This window comes from Mercenaria mercenaria, chromosome 2 (genome assembly GCF_021730395.1).
Source record: "Mercenaria mercenaria strain notata chromosome 2, MADL_Memer_1, whole genome shotgun sequence".
In the NCBI taxonomy this organism is placed as follows: Eukaryota; Metazoa; Mollusca; class Bivalvia; order Venerida; family Veneridae; genus Mercenaria; species Mercenaria mercenaria.
In genome coordinates, this window is record NC_069362.1 from 71,351,082 (window position 1) to 71,376,150 (window position 25,069).

At 36.5% G+C, this 25,069-nt stretch overlaps 1 protein-coding gene across 1 annotated transcript; it reads right to left on the reverse strand.

Moving 5' to 3' along the window:
- Window positions 1-376: 376 nt before the first annotated feature.
- LOC123564267 (uncharacterized) lies at window positions 377-23,867 on the reverse strand. The gene is made up of 2 exons (XM_045357684.2): window positions 20,392-23,867; window positions 377-2,412 (listed from the first exon to the last, which is right to left on the reverse strand). The coding sequence occupies exons 1-2, from the start codon at window positions 20,728-20,730 to the stop codon at window positions 727-729; spliced, it is 2,025 nt and encodes a 674-aa protein (XP_045213619.2). The 5' UTR covers window positions 20,731-23,867; the 3' UTR covers window positions 377-726.
- Window positions 23,868-25,069: the final 1,202 nt, after the last annotated feature.

Consider the following 25,069-nt stretch of genomic DNA (forward strand, 5'->3'; position numbering starts at 1 on the left):
GAAGAGACCAGTTGTCTCCTCTTGATGTAGAGGCGACTTGCAAACTGGCATATTCAAGGATCCATGTGGAACGAGTTATTGGATCTGTTCGACAAAAGTACACTATACTAAATGGTTGTTTACCAATAAATTTTCTCATGAACAAAGACTCTGTTGGAAAAACTGTCACTGATAAAATTGTCACAGTGTGTTGTGGGCTTGTCAATCTTTGCGACTCAGTTGTTGATTTTAACTAAAACCTGCTATAGCATGATGTAAAACTTAGAACTGTTTCACTTTAAACTGGTTTGACGGACATATCGGTATTGTTTTTATTCTCAACCACTATGACAGTGGGGAAGTTGCCACTTAAATGTGGAGGTCATTGTCATTTAAAGTAATGCCTATGGAAATAGGATTGACATAAATAAAATTTACCTTTCAGTAGTAAATAAATTGCTAAAAGACAATAAAATATAATATTTATAAATAAATTTATTAGGTTATGAAATACTAATTTATTTGAAGCATACCTTAAACATGTACAGAAAAGTCAGGGTATAGGTAAATTTCTGTAAGTTGACAGAATGACATATATTCATACATAAATAATAACAATGTATATAAATCTGTCTCATCTCAAACAAGGTTGTTTATTCAAAATAGCCAAATTTATACGTTGCATTCACTGATGTAATGACTATGATATACCAATTAAAATGTTTATTGTTATGTCAGCTTTCATTTTTACTTTTTTCTGGTTACTTTTTGTCTTTTACATTGAGGCAACTTTCTACAGTCATGACAGTACCATTTGCCACGCGGAGACTTTTCAATTTTGACACAAGCATAATGGAACCATTGTATTTCACAGTCATCATTATCACACCCAATCATTTTCCCATGCTCCACCTGCTCACAATAGCAATAGATCTCCTCCCCAGCTTCATTGACTGCCCTCTTCCTAGAATCAGTTGTGTTTACCGGTATATTGTCCCCTAATTTGAGTTTGTTTTCAGTTGAAACAAGTGGCGGTCTGCTAAACTGAGTCGGTATTTTGGAAAAAAAATTTCCTACAAGTTCTGGCAGTACGGCAGATATAAACAATTTTTTAGAACGTTCACACATAGTATTCCAGAGATCACTGTCAAATATAATTTCTTCAATGTGCAAGTCCTTTTCCGTCCATACCACAAAGTATCCCCTTTCTACTTCACAACATCCTAATTGTGTTTGTACTTGAAAATAATATTCGTGACTCTTACTTAAAGTTAACATTCCATTGTTACTGTCTAGATATTTACAATCATTCAACTTCTGATCGCGAATACAAAAGGGGCACTTTATTTCAACCGTGGCTGTTCCACAGCAGTCACATGTAAATACTCCATCCGGAGAGGCACCAATGAATGGCTGTGATGTAGATATGGTGAATCCAACATCTTCCACACGACTGTTTTCATGCACAGTCGACATTGCCTGTAGGAACTGGTCACGAGCCATTCTCTCATGCTCACATCCCCACTTTGTTGCATTGTTTTTGAATTTTACTAAATCTGGATAGCAGATAGCTTTAATCAGGCTTGGGGCTAGGCTTGCTTCATCAGTGCTACACACCGACTTCATCCTGGAAGCTGTAATGCGATCTGCTCGGAAGGAGTTCCAAAGCTTGCTTCTACTTTGGTCCCTAGTGGCGAATTCTACAGCAGCACTTTGGTCCTTTGAACATGAAATTTCAATTTTTTCACAATGATCAACAACTTCCTTATAGTTCATTTGATAGCATTTGTCGTCCCTTAACTCTGACAAGACCTTTGGAAAGTCACTAGTGGTAGCCGTTGGTACGAAACTGTCACAATACGGCTCAACAATAGACAAAATTGCAGACTTCGCGCCAGATTCAAAAAATTTCTTATACAGTATATCCATATCCTCATCAGAGGCTTCGGGCACTCTATCTTCCCTAGGGTTTGAACCGGGAGTTCTTGTAATGCGTGTAATAGGGGTTGATGGTACGGGAGAATCTGCTGGTGGCTTACTCACACATGGGGATGAACCGAGAGTTCTTGTAATGCGTGTAATAGGGGTTGATGGTACGGGAGAATCTGCTGGTGGCTTACTCACACATGGGGATGTGACGGAATCAAGCGTTGCATTGAATTTTCTTTTTGCAGTTTCTGCAGATGTGAAGTCAATTTCCTGTACTTTCTTATATTCCACTGCTTTCATTGCGGAGGGTAACAACCAATACGCTTTTTCGTCAGTCACAGTTTTCGAGTCTCTTATTCTAACCGTAGCATCAATTGCAAACAGCAAAGCGGCTATGTGGGTACATGCCTCGCCTAGTCCAGCCATACATGTGCAGTGAGCACCTAATACCTGTCCGGACTTGTCACCTATGATCCAAGGTCTTAGCCATTGGGAATGGAGAACCTGGAATGAAATGGAGAAAGTATTTAATTTAGATATAACCGAATAAAAAACAAGAGCTGTCACTAATGGTGACAAATACCCCCCGCAGCGCCTTGACCTTTGACCTAGTGACCTTGACCTTTCAGTCTATACTTAGCATGATTTTTTATTGGGAATGTTGTCTTTGTCATACTAACATCAAGACACATCCATTACCAATTAATTGGTGGTGGTCTCAGGTAAGATTCATAAGATATCATCATCGTAATTACTGATTATTTTTCTTTTCAGGAATCGATCAACACATCGATTGTCGGCCATTATTGCTTACAAATGCTCTATTGATTAATTCAGAGTCTGAATGACAACACAGAATGAACTTCTGTTCTATTAAATTTGCCAGGACAGCATTTACCAAACATGAATTGGTTTTCAGTATTTTCAAACGGCTTTTAGCCGAAGAAGTCGAGCATCTTCTTTGTTTTTTGACAGAAGCAGGCTTCGATCTGAGAGTCAGTTTGGTCAGAAAGAATCTGCTATCATAAATTATCGCTGATGTATATAATTTTGTTTTAGATCGTTTATGCATAATATATCTTTAGATCAGCAATTATGTCATCTACCGGGACTCTTATGCACGTTTCAATTTCATTTATAGGTCACAAAGTGTGATGTCTAATAATACAGGGAGGACAACAGAAAAGCCGAGTGGCTCCAGCGGAATGATGTGTCCGGACAGGCACATTTGCTGCCAAGCGGGGTAAACAACTTGACAAGTTATCAAAAGAGCAAACGTTTTCTGGAGACATTTAGAGCTTCAATTTGTGCGTTTGAGGGAGAATCATTGGAGATAAAAGAGTTATCATCAGCAGTTAGTCACTTGCAAGAACAAATGGTCAGGCAGAAGCGTTCTGCAACGGCTTGTGGGTCAGATGAACTGCCAACTAAACTGGGGAAAATGAAGGGAACGTCCGAGGTCTGCGAGGAAGAAGACGATTTGGATATAGACGATCTTTTCTGGGAATCTGTTTGTACAAATCCAAAATTGGGAAGCAGTCGGACAATGAATTTATGGATGATTTTGATGACTTTTTTACTCTGGAGAACCAGGTTGGTGCACCACTGCAGGAGAAAGAGGCGCAAACAAGGAGCTGCGTTCAATAAACACTTGATGCCCCCGGTGGCATCCTTATCGATACAAAGCAGCCTAAGTCCAAAACAAGGTCAAGTTCAAGGTCAAGGTCAAACTGAGGTCAGGTTGATGTCTGAAGATGAGGAATGGTCACAGGATACATCTGCATTAGTATCAAGTCATTCTAGTAAGGGGTATTGATGCTAGACGAAACGTGTTCCAATTGGTTTAACCTTCGTACTGATGGACAAACAGACGACTGGACGCAGGACAATCACTATATGCCTCCCCGCAATCATAGAATGCAGGGTCATAAAATTAACAAACAACGAAGGCCAGCACAAATTGAATAGTGCTTAGTTGAAAGTAGCGTCAAAGACATACAAAAGACATAGAGCCACTGCAGTCCCAAAGACAGATGGATCTTTGAAACCACTATAGAACCCGGTGAAGGCACAGGATTTGAAGGCAAAAATCCATTTCACATCTGAACCGAACTGCTGCACCATTATTGCAAGCAAAGAACCATGTGTGGGGTATGGCGCTTGTATTTAGGACTTGAACCTGAGCACCAATGAGGTCTGGTCGCCAGACAAACAAACACTTCATATTAATGATCTTGTCAGTTAGGTTTATTGACTTTATGCGATAATAAGCACAATACTCACATCCGTATTTACACTTATAACACTATATCAGGAGACAATTCATTAAGGACTCATGCCCATATTGCGGGATAGTATGTGAGTAAACAGCTTATCTTATAAAATGAAAAACAATGCCTGAATGTCACAATACTCAGTAAAATCATATATAGTGTTCAAAATCTGGTCTCCTGAAATGGGTTTTTATTGCATCTATACTCAATTTTGAAGACAGACAGATATGCTTTCAAGACTCCCTAATCCATATGCGGTGTGCATTTGCTACTTTCATCATTAGACTGGTCCAATGCGTTCATGAAATGTTTCCCCGCAATACAATTTACTACCAAGCAATCTACAGAAGATTGTGCAGGAACAAAGCAGAAAGCGATACTGGAGACCCCCATTTAGACTACACAAATTGAGGCCTCACTTGCTTCATTTAAGTGTCAACCAGGGATTACCTTCAGGCTCCACAAACAATACTGAGACTGAGAAAAAGGTGCTGTGTGTTTTCAGATATCAGTGAAGCATTCCTCAAGCAAGGAATTTCGAGAAAGTCTGCCGATCTTATCACCTGATGGATGGAGACAGTCCACTCGGACACAATACGCGTTGGTTATCAAACGGTGGATATCGTTTTGTTATTGGAAATCAGTTGATTCAGTTAGACCGACTGTAACAAGAGCACCGCCTTGCGGGTGCTGACGCTCATCTGATTTTTTTTGTATAATAGAAATATTGTCCCTACCCATGTTTTTTTCTAAGCTAAAAAAAGCCATCACTCTTGCAAAAAGCTAGGATAATTATGTTCTTGGATGTAACAGGTGTCCAATTATGATGGTGAAAAACTGCTGCAAGTTTTAAAGCATAGCCTTTGGATAGTTTTATGAAAAAGTTGACTTAAACATAATATTCAACCAAGAAAATGATTTTTCTAAGTCCCAAAAGGGGCAATAATTATTGCAAAAAGCAGATGGAGTTATTTGCTGCTGTACAGTCAGCTTATGATGTGAACAAGAGTTGCTAGGTTTTAAAGCAATAGCTTGAAAGTTTAAGAGAAAAAGTTGACCAAACATAAAACTTTACCAATAAATCTGATATTTTCCTAAGTCCAAAAGAAGGGGCCATTAATCTTGCAAAAAGCAGGATTGGAGTTATGTCTTGCTGTACAGGGTCAGCCTTTTGATGGTGAAACAAGTGTTGCAAGTTGTTAAAAAGGAAAAGCTTTTGATTAGTTTTGGATAAAAGCTGAACCTAAACATAAACATTAACGCAAGGAACCTGATTTTCTAAGTCCAAAAGGGCAATAATTCTTGCAAAAAGCAAGATGGAGTTTATTTTTCTTGAATGATACAGGTCCTGCTTATGATTGTGAACAAGTATTCCAAGTTTCAAAAGCAAAGCATTGATAGTTTAGGAGAAAAGTTGATCTCAACAAAAAACTTAACCAAGAAATCTGATATTTTTCTAAGTACAAAAGGGGCCAAAAATCTGCAAAAAGCAAGATTGAGTTATGTTTCATTCTATACAGGTCAGCTTATGATGTGAACAAGTATTTCCAAGTTCAAAGCAATAGCTTTGATAGTTTAGAGAAAGCTGACCTAAACATAAAACTTACCAGCAAAAAAATAAATAAAACCCGACACCGTGCCGACAACTGCTCATGATGACAATAACTCATCATTTTTTCAAAAAATCAGATGAGCTAAAAAGTAACATTTAAACTTTGACGCAACTGTATTCATTAGGTTTAAGATACAGTGCCTTTAGGAACTGCACATGCTCGGTAGATGCTTATACCTCAATATGTGGAGATCACTGTAGCAATAATGTACAATTACAAAAGTTCATGAGAGGTATGCTTAATAATCAACCAAACATTACTAAACATCCAGCTGTTTGGGGTGTAAATATTGGTTAACATAATTAGCTTGTGTCATTCAAAAGATGATACACTTATGTTTTGTCCCAGAAAAAAACTGTGTCTTTAATTTCTTTGTTGAGTGCACAGAGGTGCCACCACTCATCTTATACATTAGATGATCTGGAGTTTAATTTTGCAACAATTAATTATTTACCCAATCAGTTACTGAAGCCGACAGAACTACATAACCATCTCCATCCTATTATTATCTTGATAGATAAATTAAGGACGAATGCTAGAATTGGTGCGATAATTTTCCCACTAAACAAATTTCATCAAACTTTGGATATCAAGGACAACCATCAAAGGAAACAAAAATATGCAATAAAAATCATAGGTCACACCGGTATCAAAAAGAGTTAACTGCCCATGAAAGGCATTATCCCCCAAAAATGGACGTTTTCAAGGCAGATAACTCTTTTTCCAGACCGTGCCTATGATTTTTATTGCAAATTTTTGTTTCTAGATGATTGCCCTTCAATATACAAAGTTTAAAGAAATTCTTTTATTGGGGAAAATTTTCGCCCAATCTCATAAACAGGGAAATTCTAGCGTACCCTTTAAGAATAATAAACTGTGTTTATGGTACTTGATCGCAACAAGAGTGTTACATAAATCCACAGAGCTTAAGTTACTTTACTAGTACACAGTCGACCGATAAATGAGTATCTAGGGCAACTGGCATTATCTGCCAACTTCCATTCTGTCATTTGAATCATTTATTTTTTTTTTTGAATTAATCTTTGAACAAGCATTGCCAACATGACTTCATGAATAAGCCATAACTCTAAAATTCTGACATTTGCCTTGAAAAAATTAAGCAAGAAGATATGGACTTGATACTGAAAACATAACATTATTTGAATCAAACCTTTCCAGGATCAAATACCACTATTAATAGATTTAGCCAGGCAGAATATGCAAAAGAATATTATTATTATGATTATTATTATTATAAACTCAACACATTTATCTTCCTTATATACAAACAAAACAGTCTTAAATCCACTTTAAGACCTTGAAACTTAATCATTAAAAGACCTTGCCACTGTATTTTAAAGATTCATTCCATTAAATGACTTTGCCACTGTATTTTACAGATTCATTCCATAAATGACTTGGGGCCACGTATTTTTACAAAATAAAACCACTAAAAGATATGTGCTCTTGTGATACAAATTAAAGCCAACTAAAAACATTCCATTTAGTTATCAAAATAAACACAGTGGTGCTTAAAAAATCAAACCAGATTTTCAGAAGTAACTCCTAGACAACATAATCTAATCCTGCCACTGTTTTACAATATCACTGATATAACTACAGTCTTCAATTGTTTTAGAAATTTAGAATTTGGTATTAAACCAACTGTGTTTTACAAAGTAATTCATTCAACATCAATCACTGTTTTTTTACAAAATAATACATTCACATTCATCCATCTTTTTTTGCTCATAATTTAAATCATCATTCATTCACTGAACAGTCCATTTACTTATAATGTTTAACAGGGTTATTTTTTTTTTTAAACAGTTAACCATTTATTCTGTGATCCACTTTATACGTTAATTCAAAATTACCTATAAATAGCCATTTTAATAAAAAGTCTATGCGGAACATTTACCTTTTTCTACCATGAATCCCTATTTTTTTAAATTTAAGTTAAAAAACTTAAAAATCCAGGCACGTGCAGCGTTTGTTATGGCTCGTTGGAGCACAGAAAAGTGTTTAAAGCACGGCGTGGCCAATAACTGCCCTTAAAGTATTGTGATATGGTAGTTTTCTGAAACCAGTTGCCCAGTATTTCTTTCTTTATCAAACCAATCACTAACAAATATGTTTAAATGCAAGAAGTGGTAGTTTTACTTCTAGACCATATCCAGTTACAACATCGTTATACATTAATTAACTGACCCACACTACCAAAGTCCTATAAAATGAATACTTCTATATGATAAAATAATATCAACACAATTAATAGCCCCCCCCAACAATGGTTTAAACCGTAAAATGCAGAAAAGGAGTAATAGCTAAACTCGTGTTATCTATAACTTCTAGTAAACTTGTTTAGATGAGGATTTTTCCTACCAATCTTCGGGCATTAACTTACTGCTACATCCATTAAGTGCAAGCATAATGACATGTAGTGTTGTCATCCATAAGACTGTCAAGTTTGACATGCTAAAATAAAAAAAGAATACTACACGTCCATTGTCAGCCCCAGTCTATATATAAACCCAAAAAGAGCCAAAAGATTTCTGGCATTCTTTTATGCTTCAGTATCTAGTCAGCAGTCAAGAAACACGCACACAGGCTCTTAGCACACTTTTTTTGTTTATATACAACTTACAAAAATATTTAATGATGAAATTTTTCCTATTCCTACTATATCTTTCCTATATCTGAAATTTCGTCCCAAAAATGAATGAACGTTGCCAAAAATGCCCTTAGATGCTGGTGATAAGGTAGTTTTCATAAACACCTGTAGCCAGTATTGAACCTTGTATTATTTCTAATAACCATATCCCTTAACAAAGGCTAAGATTATCAGGGGGAGAAAATATGAAGTATGGCAAGAAATATAAAGAAATGTTATTCATTCTTAACCAGTAGCCAATTAAAAATTTATTCATATTTGGCTTTTCATGTTACCAGACCACAGTCCTAAACTCTCAGATAAAATTCAGGTGTTCTCCCCTACCAATACTGGAAAAAAAAATCTTTGGAGAACACAAAAATTATTTTTTAAGCAGTGTTCTAAAATAATATCCTATAAATATAAAAGAATGATATGTCCTGAGATGCAGCCCTCTCTGATGATGGAATTATTTCCAAAACTTAGTGAACAGCCTGGCTACAATTGTTGCACACATAAAATGACAATATGGCAATAACCCTGTTACCTGTTATGTGAGAGGGCTGACTTAAACACAATCATACAATGCACTTTCACACAAACAGTGGCAGTTCTAAAAAAGCTTATACTGCCTTATCATCCTATCTACTGAAATTTATCCAAAAAACACGGCTCAAAACCATCCTTAAAATGTTGTGATAAGTAAGTTTCTGAAACCAACACAAGTTTTTTTTGTTAGCCCTAACCTACCCATATCTCTAACAGTGAATATTACAAATGCAAGAATAATAGCTTTATATATCATAACCTGTAGTCTTTTTGCGCTTGGATTTTGGCCTAAACCATCCTGGCTACAAGCATTGACAAAAATATTGAATAAGTATATCCTTACCCGAATATTTAATTTTGTGGCAATACACCATTGCAACAGCTTTCTTTAAGCACTAGGTACTTAATTATTACATACACCTTACAAAAGATTCAGAGTCTGCACAAGGAGGGAAAAAGCTATGCAGGGATGCCATCCCTATTTAGTATAAGCAGTCTTAAGAAATGTATTGTTTGTAAAAAATAATAGAGCATGGTGTAGCACCAATGGCTGTTATCCTCCTTCAGTTCCAGATTACAGTGGCTGAAAAAACAACACACTGACTCCTATCATGGCAATTCTCAGATTATAATGTACTCTTTTTATGTCACCTTCCAAGACCAAATTTACTGAAGCATTACTGTCTAGTGTAATGAATAACCATGAAAGATTTAGGAGTTAGAAAATTATTATAAAGCATGAAATTTGTCCTATATTATACACTTTTTATACACAACAACAAACACTATCCTGCTCATCAAATAATAATATTTCCATATCTGCCATGCTGAATCTATCTTATATGCTTGGATATTTCCATATCTGCCATGCTGAATCTATCTTATATGCTTGGATATTTTTATCTAACATTGTCAAACAAAGATAATTTTGTACTATTTCATTTTACTGCCAATGATGGCTGTAGTTCTAGAGCTAAGATAAAAATTTCTTGTCCAACAAATAAAAATCTTGCAATGTCGTAAGTTGTGACGAAAGCTTTATGACTGTATTGCTTTTTTACCTCTTACTGATCTGATAAAATGTTATGTGTGTACCAATTATGATATTAATAATCAGCCTCTGGTATGGTTCAGAGGTGAGTGGTGTTATCACCACCGAGGATTACTGTATTGTATTATTGCATAGGTATTGGTATAGCCTCTGGTATGGTTCAGATGTGAATGGTGCTACCACAACTGGGGATTGCCGAATTATATTATGGCATAAATATCGGTATATTATGCGATTGTATATTACATTTTTATTATTATATTATACATTTTGATCTACTCTTGGTGCAAAAAAAATCGAAAATAACTTTCCCTGATATTTTGAACCGAAACCATGAAAGCGTTCTAAAAATAAGAAAGTTATCGCATTTTTTTTCCCAACAAATTTTACTGCTGCCACTATATACAAGGGAAGTAATTCCATATCTCCTTATAAGGAATCAGAAGAGTTGTCCCATCCAATATTATATGAAAAAGATATGGATTTTTGGGACTGGAGTCCAATATGAAACAAGGAGCTGCGTTCAATAAACGCTTGATGCTCTTGGTGGCATCCTTGTCGATACAAAGCAACCAAACAAAGTCCAAAATGAGGTCAAGGTCAAACTGAGGTCAGGTGATGTTTGAAGATGAGGAATGGTCACAGGTTACATCTGAATTAGTATTAATTCATTCTTGTGAGCGGTATTGATGCTAGATGAAACGGTCCAATTTGGTTAACCAAGAGATGGCCCATACAAAGTAATCTAAGTCCAAAATGAGGTCAAGGTCAAGGTCAAACTGAGGTCAGGTGATGTTTGAAGATGAGGAATGGTCACAGATTACATCTGCATTAGTATCAATTCATTCTTGTAAGTGGTGTTGATGCTAGACGAAACGGTCCAATTTGGTTAACCAAGAGATGGCCCATATAAAGCAATCTAAGTCCAAAATGAGGTCAAGGTCAAACTGAGGTCAGGTGATGTCTGAAGATGAGGAATACTCACAGGTTACATCTGCATTAGTATCAAGTCATTCTAGTAAGGGGGTTGATGCAGAAAAGGGTCCAATTTGGGTAACCTGAAACGAACACAGGAAATCACAATCCCCCTTCCCGCCAGAAATGCCAGGGCAAATAAAAAATGGAAAATGTGGATTGAAAATTTCGGATTTTACTAATAGCTTAAAAAAACGGACACACTGTGACACAGTACAATACGGGTTTCTATAAGTATTGTCACATGTGAAAGAAACGCTTCCAATTGGGTTAAAATTAAAGGGTGAAATAAATTATTTAATGGTTTTGGTACAGCCTAAATGGCCAAGTAGAGTGGTGTTACACCCTGGGGAAAACCTATCCACGCTATTTCGTTATTGGCATTGCATAGTTTCTCAGTGGGTCAGGGGAGTGATGTATCACCTTTGGGGATTTTTACATTCATGTCTCCCCTTGCCCCCGAACTGTTTAGAGCTTTGACCTTTTATCAAACTTGAGATTCTGACGGAAAGTAAAAACTAAATGCATCCTCAGGGGCATAAAAAATAAATTCTTTGTTCACTGAACAACACAGATGCTATAAAATCTATTGGAGCAAAAAAAGGAAACTGTCAACAAAGAATAAGATATAAAATTTTTCAACCACATGGTTGGAAATGTAGTGAGATTCAGATGACCCTTTGGGGCTGACAAAACTAGAGAAGAAATTTTCACGAGCTAGCAGCACAAAAAAACAAGCATACAACACATCAGAAATAATCATATAATCAACCAGACGGACAGCATTTAAAGGGGTCTTTTGGGAACCTTTTTGCCCTTTGGGGTTTCTTCTCAAAATAGCAAACTTCCCAAAAGGGGTTATACAATTTGCTTTTGGGAAAAAAAAAGTGTCCATCAGCTGCTTTGCCTGAAGTTCCTGGGCATTTTTTTCAACTTTGCACAAGAGTGCCCTAAATTAAAACATACAAGCGTATGAGGGGTGACTTAAAAACTTCACATGTTTGTGAAATTTGCATGTTTTTTTTTTTTTTTATGTCATTGGTATTGGTTAGCCTCGGGTAGGGTTCAAGGTGAGTATGCTACAAAACCAAGGTTTACGTATTATATTATTGCTTTGGTATTTTATAGCCCGGGTATGGTTCAGAGGGAGTGGTGTTATCACCACCAAGATTATGCAGCGATGCTATACTTTTTTTATACAATCAATAACATAGAATAAGATGCACGTTTTAAATAGAATCTCAGATATTAACAACAATGAGACCAGACTTTGAATAAAAATAACAAACATACAATAATAACTAGAGCTATCATAAAGGTGTAAAAGTACCCCCCGCATACTGACACGACTTTGCAATTTGACGCACACAAGATTGCATAATTTTGTGGACTGTATGTATAAGACGTATTAACAGATAGTAACAAAAAAAAAAGTCCCCTAACTAGCAAAAATTTATTAAAAGAATGTAACTGCACCAGCACAATAGGGGTTTGGGACTGATCACTTTTGTGAAGTTTTATTAAAGTTGCAAGGTTTGGTAATTAGGGACCCAAGATTCTTTTGCAACTGTATGTCATAGTATGTTAAAAGAAAAAAAGTCCCATAACTCTGCAATTTTTTTCGCTGAAAGAAACCTAACATGCCCAAGCACAACTACGTTGTACTGATCACTTGTTAATTTTATTAAAGGTCAAGGGAGAGGAGAAGGTGCACACAAGATTGTGTCAATAATAAGTAAAAAAAAAAAACAAAGTCCCATAACCTGCAATTTTTTTCTGAAATAATCTAACAGCCCCAGCACAACACTGTTTTACTGATCACTTGTTGAAGTTTCATTAAATTTTTCAGGGGATAGAGAGTGGTGTGCCAAAATTTTCTATGTATATAATAGTAAAAAAAAAAACAAAGTCCCCTAACTCTGCAATTTTTTTTTTTAAAAGAACCCAACAGCCCCTGCACAACACGTTGGGACTGACACTTGGTGAATTTCATTAAATTGTGTCAAGGGGGTAGGGAAGATGGGCGCACAAGATGGCTATGTATTAGTAAGTATCAAAAAAAAAAATTCCAAACTCGCAAATTTTTTTTTTTTAAAGAACCAAACATGCCCCATCACAACTACTGTTGGACTGATCCTTGTGGAAGTTTTATTAAATTTGTCAAGGGGGTAAGGGGAGATGGGCGCCAAATTGGTCTACGGGCAGACGGACAACAGACAGACAACCTGAAACCAGTATACCCCCCCTTACAACTTTGTTGTCGGGGGGTACAATAACATATATATATAATTTAGCAACGTTTGACATGCCATATTTATGTGCGGCAAATATGATTGTTATTTACCAACATGTATACTGTATTAAATTATGGCACTGGTATTGGTATAGTCTCTGGTATGGTTCAGAGGTGGGTGGTGTTATCACCACTAAGGATTACTGTATTATATTATTGCATTAGTATTGGTATAGCCTCTGGTATGGTTCAGATGTGAATGGTGCTACCACAACTGGGGATTGCCGGATTATATTATGGCATAAATATTGGTATAGCCTCTGGTATGGTTCAGATCTGAATGGTGCTATCACAACTGGGGACTGCCATATTATATTAATGGCTCAAGTATTAGCATAGCCTCTAGTATGGTTCAGAGGAAAGTGGTGCTATCACCGCTCTGGATTATTGTAATATATATTATGTTATTTTTATTGGTAAAACCTTTGGTTGGTTCAGAGGAGAATGGTGCTGTTACCAACATAGTTACTTTATTATATTATGATATTGATAGTGATATAGCCTCTGGTATGGTTCAGATAGGAGTGGTGCTATCGCCACTCTGGATTGCCGTATTATATTATGCGATTGTATAATACATTTTTATTATTATATTATACATTTTGATCTACTCTTGGTGCAAAAAGATTTCGAAAATAACTTTCCCTGAAATTTTGAACCAAAACCAGGAAAGCGTTCTAACTAAGAAATTGAATGCTTACACTAACATATTTCATTCAAAAAATAAGAAAGTTATCGCATTTTTTTTTTCAAAAAAATTTACTGCTGCCACTATATACAAGGGAAGTAATTCCAGATCTCCTTATAAGGAATCAGAAGAGTTGTCCCATCCAATATTATATGAAAAAGATATGGATTTTTGGGACTTGAGTCCAATATGAAACAAGGAGCTGCGTTCAATAAACGCTTGATGCCCCCAGTGGCATCCTTGTCGATACAAAGCAACCTAAGTCCAAAATGAGGTAAAGGTCAAACTGAGGTCAGGTGATGTTTGAAGATGAGGAATGTCACAGGTAACATCTGTATTAGTATTAATTCATTCTTGTGAGTGGTATTGATGCTAGACAAAACGGTCCAATTTGGTTAACCAAGAGATGGCCCATACAAAGCAATCTAAGTCCAAAATGAGGTCAAGGTCAAGGTCAAACTGAGGTCAGGTGATGTTTGAAAATGAGGAATGGTCACAGATTACATCTGCATTAGTATCAATTCATTCTTGTAAGCGGTATTGATGCTAGACGAAACGGTCCAATTGGGTTAACCAAGAGATGGCCCATATAACGCAATCTAAGTCCAAAATGAGGTCAAGGTCAAACTGAGGTCAGGTGATGTCTGAAGATGAGGAATACTCACAGGTTACATCTGCATTAGTATCAAGTCATTCTAGTAAGGGGTATTGATGCTAGACGAAACGGTCCAATTTGGTTAACCTCGTATGGACAGACAGGACAATCACTATATGCCTCCCGCCTCAGTACATGCCAGGGGCATAATAAATAATGGAAAATGTGGATTGTAAATTTCGGATGTTACTATACATGCTTAAGAAAACGTGACACACTGACACAGTACAATACTGATTTCTATAATGTATTGTCACATGATAGAAAGAAACGCTTCCAATTGGTTAAAATTATATAGGTGTGAAATAAATTATGTTAATGGTATTGGAGCATTACATTATTACAGCATCTAATATGGGCCAGAGTAGAGAGGTGTTATCACCACTGGGGATAACTCTATACCACTGATATTTCGTTATTGGCATTGGCATAGTTTCTCAAGTGGGTCAGGGGAGAGTGCTGGTATCACCATTGGGGATTATTACATTACACTGTCTACATTGTCCTGTAACTGTTTAGAGCTTTTGACCTATTATCAAACTTGATGATTCTGTTTACTGAGCTCTGCTCAATAGGGATTGTCCTCTTAGTTTTGCTTACTGGGTATTGTTCACTGAGCTCTGCTCAAAAGGGATTGTCCTCTTGAGTTTTGCTTCAAAGCTACAAAAGGAAATGTAATTAATCTTGATAAAATCATAACCATGAACAATTCACTATGCTCTGTTCACTGACTATTGTTCACTGAGCCCTGCTCTCTGAGTATAGTTCACTGGGCCCTGCTCTCCAGGTATTTTTCACTAAGCCCTACTTTCTGGGTATTATTCACTGAGTTCTGCTTACTGGATATTGTTCACTTGTGCTCTGCACCTGAACTCAAGGTGAGCTGTTAGTGTACCAGGTAGATGATCTGTAGCCTGACATCCCCATTTGGTTTGTTTACACTTAAGAAGGATATAAGATTCTTTCACTGGTTGTTGGTGCAGATGGGAATTTCCGGCTTGGGGGGTAACTGTTTAGGCAGTAACGAGGCTCCAGCCGAGTTACCACCTAAACTGTTACCTGAGAGCCGGACATTCACATCTGAACCTACAACCAGTGACAGAATCTTTTTCTTGCATACCGATTTCAAGAAATAATAATAAAAATAAGATCAATCAAACTGCTTTCTTTTTTTTGGAACTATTTCTTATAGTAGTGCATTTATACAAAGCATTGGAAACCACCGTCCATAAACAGGAAAGAGGTCATGACGTTTCAGAGACAAATAACAATGTTTAGTTCTGGTTTTGTTTTATCAGTTGCAGCATAATGTTATGGTTTTTTGATAAAATAACCTGTTTTGAATCGAGAAATATACTATCAGGAACAAAGAGGAACTATCAAGGTACTGGATTTTTATTCCGTCCTTTGAAATAAAATATAAATTACTACATAAATCTTCAACATATAATGTAGTTTGTATTATGTCATTTACAGCACAAGAGCCATCTTACATCCCGGGGTGTAAGATGGATTTTTCCAGCACCGGCAAAAATACCGGAAACTCCTGTCTGGTATGCAAGAAATATTGTTCGCTCAATCTTAACGAATCTTTGTCAGAATGTGTGTCTGAATAAAGTTCTTGGATAATTTTAAATTTTATACATCTCTGACATGTCAAAAAAAAGTTGATAGGTCAAATCAAAGAAAAGCCGTGTAAATAGTTTAAAAGTTGTATTTCCTACCTGATCTTATCTGACCATATCATAATGTTTGTCTTTAAGAGATTTACAGTCAACAATAAAACTGGATAAAAGGTAGTTAGTTAACTTGGTCAAACAAACTTTTTTATACTCTAGGAGACCTATTTTCTACTTCATCTGTATAACACCTAATCAATCTTTTGTGAAATCTAGGGCATGTTGGCAACTTGGACATCATGACATATTCAAGATCAGACAGTGCAATCAGGTGGAGGTGGGGGTGGGGGCACTGTCCCATCATAGCCCTCTTGTCTTCAATAAGTTTTTGAATGACTGCCTTTTTGGTACATAAGTTTTCTAATTTTTGTCCATTTTAAAAAATTGCAAGTACTGAATGGAATTTAAGAGTTGTCACCATAACTGGAGGAAGCACAGAGCTCATTAAACATAACTGTCTGATAATTATGAATTATCTCCCTTATTACAATTTAGTTTTGACCTGACATTAATTTGCAGCAACTGGAGGAAATTTAAAGAAACTAATGTTACAGGTGGCAATAACAAATGCACTGAAACTGAACTCCTTGAACTGCCTACCTTACTGCATTTTTTCAAACTACGTAGTTACTTTTTTTAAATATTAAAGACTTTACATATTAAGTCCACTCAAGATCATCCCTTAATATAAGCCACAAAAGATCAGCCATAACATATAAGTCCACTCAAGATAAGCCCTCACATTTTTGGTTTACACAAGATCAGCCATAACATATGAAGTCCACTCAAGATCAGGCCTTAACTAGAACTGTCACAGGAGTGACTCATACCCCCACCATACGGTCTTGTCACAGAAGAATGGAAACCATAAGGAATCTTAAAAATACTTTGGAGTACTTCATCCTGGGCTTCCACATATAAGTAATACTAGTATAATACAAGTATAGTAATACAAGTAAATATATTAAACCTCTAATATTAGAGATACACTAAAAGTGAATACAAACAAGGGTGCAGAATGTCACAATATACGCCCGTCACAGCAAATTTGTTTACACTAGCACCTGTATTTGCAAATGGAATTTTAATTTTCTAGTTGTTTACAATGTTGTTTTTTTTAGAAATTATTGTAATTCTTTTATTTTTCTAAGTCCACAAAAAAAATCCTTACCAGGTAGAGATACCTTAAAATACACCCAAAATTTGAAAGTAATATCAATGTTGTACCACAGAAAAGTGGTCTTGGTTTTTCCCTACGGTCAATTATAAAAAAGTTACAACGTAAGTTATTTATAGTAACAACTAAGGGAAGTTAATCTTTAAAGAGAAAAAAAAAAAAAAAAAAAAAATCGAAAAAAAAAAATTACAAGTCCACACAAAAATCCTTACCAGGTAGAGATAGCTCAAAATACACCTCAGAATTGGATGTAACATGCATGTTGTACTACAGAAAAGTGGTCTCGATTTTTCCCTACGACTTGTAATGAAAAAGTTACAATATAAGCTATTTATAGTAACAGCAAAGGGAAGTAATTTTAAAGAAGGGACCAGTGCATGACACTCCGTCTCATGATGGGTGTACAATTGTGCCAAGTTGCATCAAAATCCCTACATGCATGAAGAAGAAATGCTCCAGACAAAGTCATTCTTGTATCTGACCTTTGACCTTTAAGTGTGACCTTGACCTTAGACCGAGGGACCTGGTTCTTGCGCATGACACTCCGTCTCATGCTGTGAACATTTGTGCCAAGTTGTATCAAAATCCCTCAATGCATGAAGAAGAAATGCTCCGGACAAAGTTTTCATTCTTGTATCCTTTGACCTCTAAGTGTGACCTTGACCTTACCCCTAGGGACCTGGTTCTTGCGCATGACACTCCGTCTCATGATGGTGAACAATTTTGCCAAGCTACATCAAAGTCCTTTCATGCATGAAGAAGATATGCTCCGGACAAAGTTTTCATTCTTGTATCCTTTGACCTCTAAGTGTGACCTTGACCTTAGACCTAGGAACCTGGTTCTTGCGCACGACACTCCCTCTCATTATGGTGAACAACTGTGCCAAGCTACATCAAAATCATTCCATGCATGAAGAAGATATGCTCCGGACAAAGTCATTCTTGAATTTTTCATTCTTGTATCCTTTGACCTCTAAGTGTGACCTTGACCTTAGACCTAGGGACCTGGTTTTTGCGCATGACACTCCGTCTCATGATGATGAACAATTGTGCCAACTTTCATCAAAATCCCTCCATACATGAAGAAGATATGCTCCGGACAAAGTCATTCTTGAATTTGACCTTTGACCTCTAAGTGTGACCTTGACCTTAGACCTAGGGACCTGGTTCTTGCGCATGACACTCCGTCTCATGATGGTGAACAACTGTGCCAAGTTTCATCAAAATCCCTCCATGCATGTAGAAGATATGCTCCGGACAAGGTCTGTGGACGCCGCCCGCCCACCCGCCCGCCCGCCCGCCCGCCCAACCGCCCATCCGCCCGCCAGGGGCGTTCCCATAATACGTCCCGTTTTTCAAACGGGCGTATAAAAAGGTCTTACCGACCCATGTTACCACAGAAAAATGTTTTCACTTTCTACATAGGACTTATAATAAAAAAGTTAGAAAAATACCTAAAATACTGAAAATCTAAAAATAGGATTTCTAAAAATAGACTAATTCCTGGAATTTAAGGGGAAGAAACTCAATACAAAAGTTAAAAAAAGGTTACTTCCCTTTGGCTCTAAGCCAATCAGAATGAGATATAGTGAAAATACATCAAAATTAACCTTAAATTCTAGGTAAAAGGGGAAACAATTCAAGAAAAATTAGTGTCAGAGTTATGCACCTTGTGTCACATGATGTGGGTGATGAGGTGGAACATCTATTTTAAGTCTGGATCAAATCCATTCAGTACTAACTGAGATGTAGTGAAAATACATCAAAATTTACCTTAAATTCTAAGTAAAAAGGGGCATAATTCATGAAAAATTGGTGTCAGAGTTATGCACCTTGTGTCACATGATGTGGGTGATGAGGTGGAACATCTATTTTAAGTTTGAATCAAATCCATTTTGTAATAATTGAGATATAGTGAAAATACATCAAAATCAACCTTAAATTTAAAGTAAAAGGGGGCATAATTCATAAAAAATTTATGTCAGAGTTAAGCACCTTATGTCAAATCATCTGGTTGATGAGGTGGAACAACTATTTTAAGTTTGAATCAAATCCATTTAGTAATAACTGAGATATAGTGAAAATACAACAAAATTAACCTTAAATTCTAAGTAAAAGGGGACATAATTCATGAAAACTCGGTGTCAGAGTTATGCACCTTGTGTCACATGATGTGGGCACATGATTTGGGTGATGAGGTGGAACATCTATTTTAAGTTTGAATCAAATCCATTTCGTAATAACTGAGATATAGTGAAAATACAACAAAATTAACCTTAAATTCTAAGTAAAAGGGGACATAATTCATGAAAACTTGGTGTCAAGAGTTATGCACCTTGTGTCACATGATGTGGGTGATAAGGTGGAACTTGTATTTTAAGTTTGAATCAAATCCATTTGGTAATAACTGAGATAATAGATTTTGGGACGGGACGGGACGGGACGGGACGGGACGCGACAAAACTGCCTCCTATATACCCCCCTCAAACATGTTTGGTGGGGGTATAATAATGATTATGGTAGCTGGCGCTGTTGCGTTCCATACATACAACTCACTGTACCTGAAATATTTCCGGTTTACAACATTTTAGCAAATTATTCCCATAGTAAGTAGAAATAAACATATGAATTCAAACAAAATTTAATTGTTAACAACCGTTGACATTTACAACTTACGAAACCAGTGTCAATAATTTTTAGTATGTGAAAAACTTGCTGTCAACCAGGATTGTGCATTATGCCCTTGGGGAATACCATTTGCTGTCACTGAATGACATACATGTACTTGTTATTATATCATTTTCTGAAAATTGCTTTTCTGTATCTAAATTATTACTTGTCTCTACAGATGTAAAACACTACTTTAAAAGTACAAACCTTTGCAGTGACAACAGTGTAACCATTACACACAACTGACGACCTGTCCCTAACCCATCCATTCACAAACTGGTTATAAGCTTCCAAGCCTTTGTAACTTTTTAATTCATCTTTTGTATACACACTCGGGGTCCATAGTAAGTAATTTACAATGTCAATGTACGTGACAGGCGGCAAAAGAGACACATCCGTAGACCATGAAACTATCTCGTAAGGGTCACAACCACCTAAGATTTTTAATTTCTCATCGTAACGCACTTTCTCTTCATCTTTGAGTCCATCTCGATACATTAACTTATTTGACACACTTTCAGTCTCTTTAGCACTCTTTTTTGACATGATAATAACGTATTTGGTATCTACAATCGTCAGTTATTGATTAAATTGTGCAACACTATATATCTTTTCTTTGTTTATTTGCGGAGGCCTCCAAAATGGCCGACTTCCGGTTTACGCATCAAAAATAACAGGTGCGTGAAAGACCTCAACTGCATGAAATTTTGTAAAGATCTTGATATATGTTTGACTTCTGACAGTATCCAGGGATAAAAAAGTATTAATAAACTTTAAGACAGAAAAAAATGTTTTTCATATATTTACTACACAATCTCTGCAAAATGTATTTTAATACAGTTCTATGGCTGCTTCCCGAGTTTTAGACCAGAAATCATTCCTTCAGAGGTTTGTGAAGGTCAGAGAGTTTCATTTACCTGAGAACATTTGGTAGTTTGGAAATGGAAGTATTTAATTAGAGGTATTTACTTTTTTGAGCTGTTATATATACATGAATCTTGCTGAATTGTATCGTTCATTAAGATATGCCAGTAATGGTATCAGATTACACAAAACTTCATATAGTTCAGATCTATATGATTTACTTTTGAACCAAGTTGTATACACATTATTTGCTACCAGTTCTTTATATTGGGGGTGTATCAAGGATAATTGTTTATATTCTTTATCAGTACCTTAAAGGTTACTGGTATGCAAATTATATTGAATTTTTATTTTCTTGGCAAAACACCTTGCTATATGCTCATTCTAAACATTACAGGATGCTTAAAATAAGGCCCTCCAAGGCAAATGGCAGGAAACACAGAAAGGCAAAAGATGCAGGCAGTCGTATAGCAACTGCCATCACGAGAGATAGGAATATGATGAAGGAATTAAAAGAACTTACGAATAAGCAGGATGAGCGGGACAAAACCTATGATGAAGAGAATGTAGGAAGATGGTACCTATATCAGTGACTGTACCAATGAAAATTTCACAGTTAATGATACTGCCTCTAGGTGATTCCTCAGAGGGGACTGACTCAGAGTTGGAGGATGATTTTACATGTCCTGGCCCTCAGAATAGCCACTCCGGAGAATTGTTGATCTATGTACTTTTTCAGCGGTACATCCACCTGTGGACAAGAAATTGAGAGAAACAAGAGCTGTCTCCATAGGATGACACATGCCCCCGATGGCCTTTTGAATGAATAGTTATGGCCGATGTTAGAGTTTATTACCTTTGACCTATGGAGCTGGGTCTTGCGCGCGACACATCGTCTTACTGTGTCACACATTTATGCGTAGTTATTTTAAAATCCATGCATGAATGACAATGATATGGACCGGACATGCCCATCAATGCACTATCATGAAAAAGGACATTTAATGTCTAACTGTGACCTTGACCTTTGAGCTACGGACCTGGGTCTTGCGTGCGACACGTCGCCTTACTGTGGTACACATTCATGCCAAGTTATTTGAAAATCCATCCATCGATGACAAAGATATGGACCGGACACGCCCATCAATGCACTATCCTTTAATGTCTAAGTGTGACCTTGACCTTTGAGCTACGGACCTGGGTCTTGCGCGCGACACGTCGTCTTACTGTGGTACACATTCATGCCAAGTTATTTGAAAATCCATCCATCGATGACAAAGATATGGACCGGACACGCCCATCAATGCACTATCCTTTAATGTCTAAGTGTGACCTTGACCTTTGAGCTACGGACCTGGGTCTTGCGCGCGACACGTCGTCTTACTGTGGTACACATTCATGCCAAGTTATTTGAAAATCCATCCATCGATGACAATGATATGGACCGGACACGAAAATTGCGGACAGACTGACAGACTGACAGACCGACAGACTGACAGACCCACAAACGGTTCAAAAACTATATGCCTCCCTTCGGGGGCATAAAAATTCTGAATATGCAATATATTGATATATCATCTCTGCTTTGTCCTACTTTGTCACTATTTTATAAGCATATAACTAACTTTGTACTACGTTTTGATTAGTAAATAATATTACTTTTTAATAAAATGTCTGACATTGGTTAGATGTTCATTTTCAATTCACTTATATCTTGTGGCCTTACTGTGACATAAATGAACTGAAATGAAATAAAGTAGTTTATATTTGCCTTTTAGCTACTATTATTTACATGTGCTCATATTAGCATGGCATTTGGGTCTTACTACTTTGTTCTTGTTACTTGTCCTTTCGAACCTTTTCCCCTTTCCTTTCATTAACTTCGTTTTGAGAGGAAAACATTGGACAAAAACATTGGACAAAAGTACAGAGAAGTTTTTCTCATTTTATTTTGTGGAAGGACTCAAACGGAATTCAAGACAGGCAGAGTTAAATCAGGATTTTGCAGAGTGTAGGCGATGTAGTGTTGATATTCCGAGAGGGTGCTGGAAATTAGGTCGTATAAAAGCGTTAGTAAAAAGCAATAATGAACATTGTCGTTCTGCGAAAGTTTCGATGTCAAATGGGTGAATAATTGGCCGAACATTAAACCGGTATCGCCAAAACTAGTAAGTGACAATCAAACCTCAAGGCCAAAACGCTGTGCAGCAATAGAAGCAGCCAAGAATATCAAACTTTTATACACTTTGGAATTTATCAAATATTTTCAGATGACAAAACATTAATAGACATAAAATTCTGACAGAATACCAAGCTGTTGTAGAAACTCTTAACCTCAACACTGGCAATAGATCACAACCAATATGATGAGGTTCCACAACAGACTGTCATTCTGATTGGAACAAGCCTCATTATCATTACAGTTGTTGTCTGGATGTGCTGTAGAAAGCCTAAATGGAAATATGCCAATGTTAAGAGAGTTATTGTCATTCAGTCTGTACTGTCATTCATCGTGTTCCCAATATCATACAGAATGGTGAATAGACAACATAGTCGTTATGTTGTAGACATTCCTTGGTTTACTGATAGAGTTTACAAAACAAATGCTCTTCTGGCATCAAAGATCAAGGATCAGCAAGTGCATTACTGGGTACCGGTACCCAAAGGTTTCTGGTCTGATGCGGCTTTGACAGAGCTTTTAAGTACTGATTGGGTCCATCTCTCATAAAGGGGTCAACAAAAGCTGTACAACAATATCCAAGCTGCGGTGGTTGTGGAGCTGAATGCTAGCCAGCTAGGCTGTTAAGATATGTATATTTTCATGGCACCTAGATGTATTTCTCTACAATTTACAGTTGAGATTAAGCATTTAACTGTACCTACACATACAGAACCTTGAACAGTTTTATTTGTCACAGATTCACAAATGCCGTTTTTTGTTGGGCTGTCATATATATATATATATATATATATATATATAGAGAGAGAGAGAGAGAGAGAGAGAGAGGATATTTGTTTGTTTGCAGTGAGATATCGAAATATATATATATATATATATATATATATATATATATATATATATATAGAGAGGATATTTGTTTGTTTGCAGTGAGATATTGAGATATCGAAATATATCATCACCGATAAGGGAGACAATTCTGATATTTTCACTCAGGCTCCGCCTTCGTGAAAATATTCAAGATATCTCACTGCAAACAAACAAATTTTCTTTTTATTTTATGCTAGTTTGTGAAGATCAACGAATTTTTCTGTTTATTATGTGCATAAATGTTCATATAAATCCAATATTTCATGACGAAATTCGGATTTATTTAAGCTACCGTGTTACATATGATATATCCGCTAAATTACCATGGACACTTAGGCACATTAATATCGAATATTGGTGATTAGGTTCATTAAATCAACACAACGCCATTTTGTTTTTAAAAACAAAAACTGCATTTAAATATTTTGTGTAAACAAGAGGGCCATGAAGGCCCTGTATCGCTCACCTGACCTATTGACCTAAAGATCAACAAGATTAACATTCTGACCAAGTTTCATTAAGATATGGACATAAATGTGGCCTCTTGAGTGTTAACTAGCTATTCCTTTGATTTTACCCTGTGACCTAGTTTTTGACCCCACATGACCCAGATTCGAACTTGACCTAAAGATCATCAAGATTAACATTCTGACTAAGTTTCATGAAGATACAGTCATAAATGTGGCCTCTAGAGTGTTAACAAGCTTTTCCTTTGATTTGACCCCGTGACCTAGTTTTTGACCCAACATGAACCAGATTCGAACTTGACCTAAAGATCATCAAGTTTAACATTCTGACTAAGTTTCATGAAGATACAGTCTTAAATGTGGCCTCTAGAGAGTTAACAAGCTTTTCCTTTGATTTGACCCTGTGACCTAGTTTTTGACCCAACATGACCCAGATTCGAATCTGACCTAAAGATCATCAAGTTTAACATTCTGACTAAGTTTCATGAAGATACAGTCATAAATG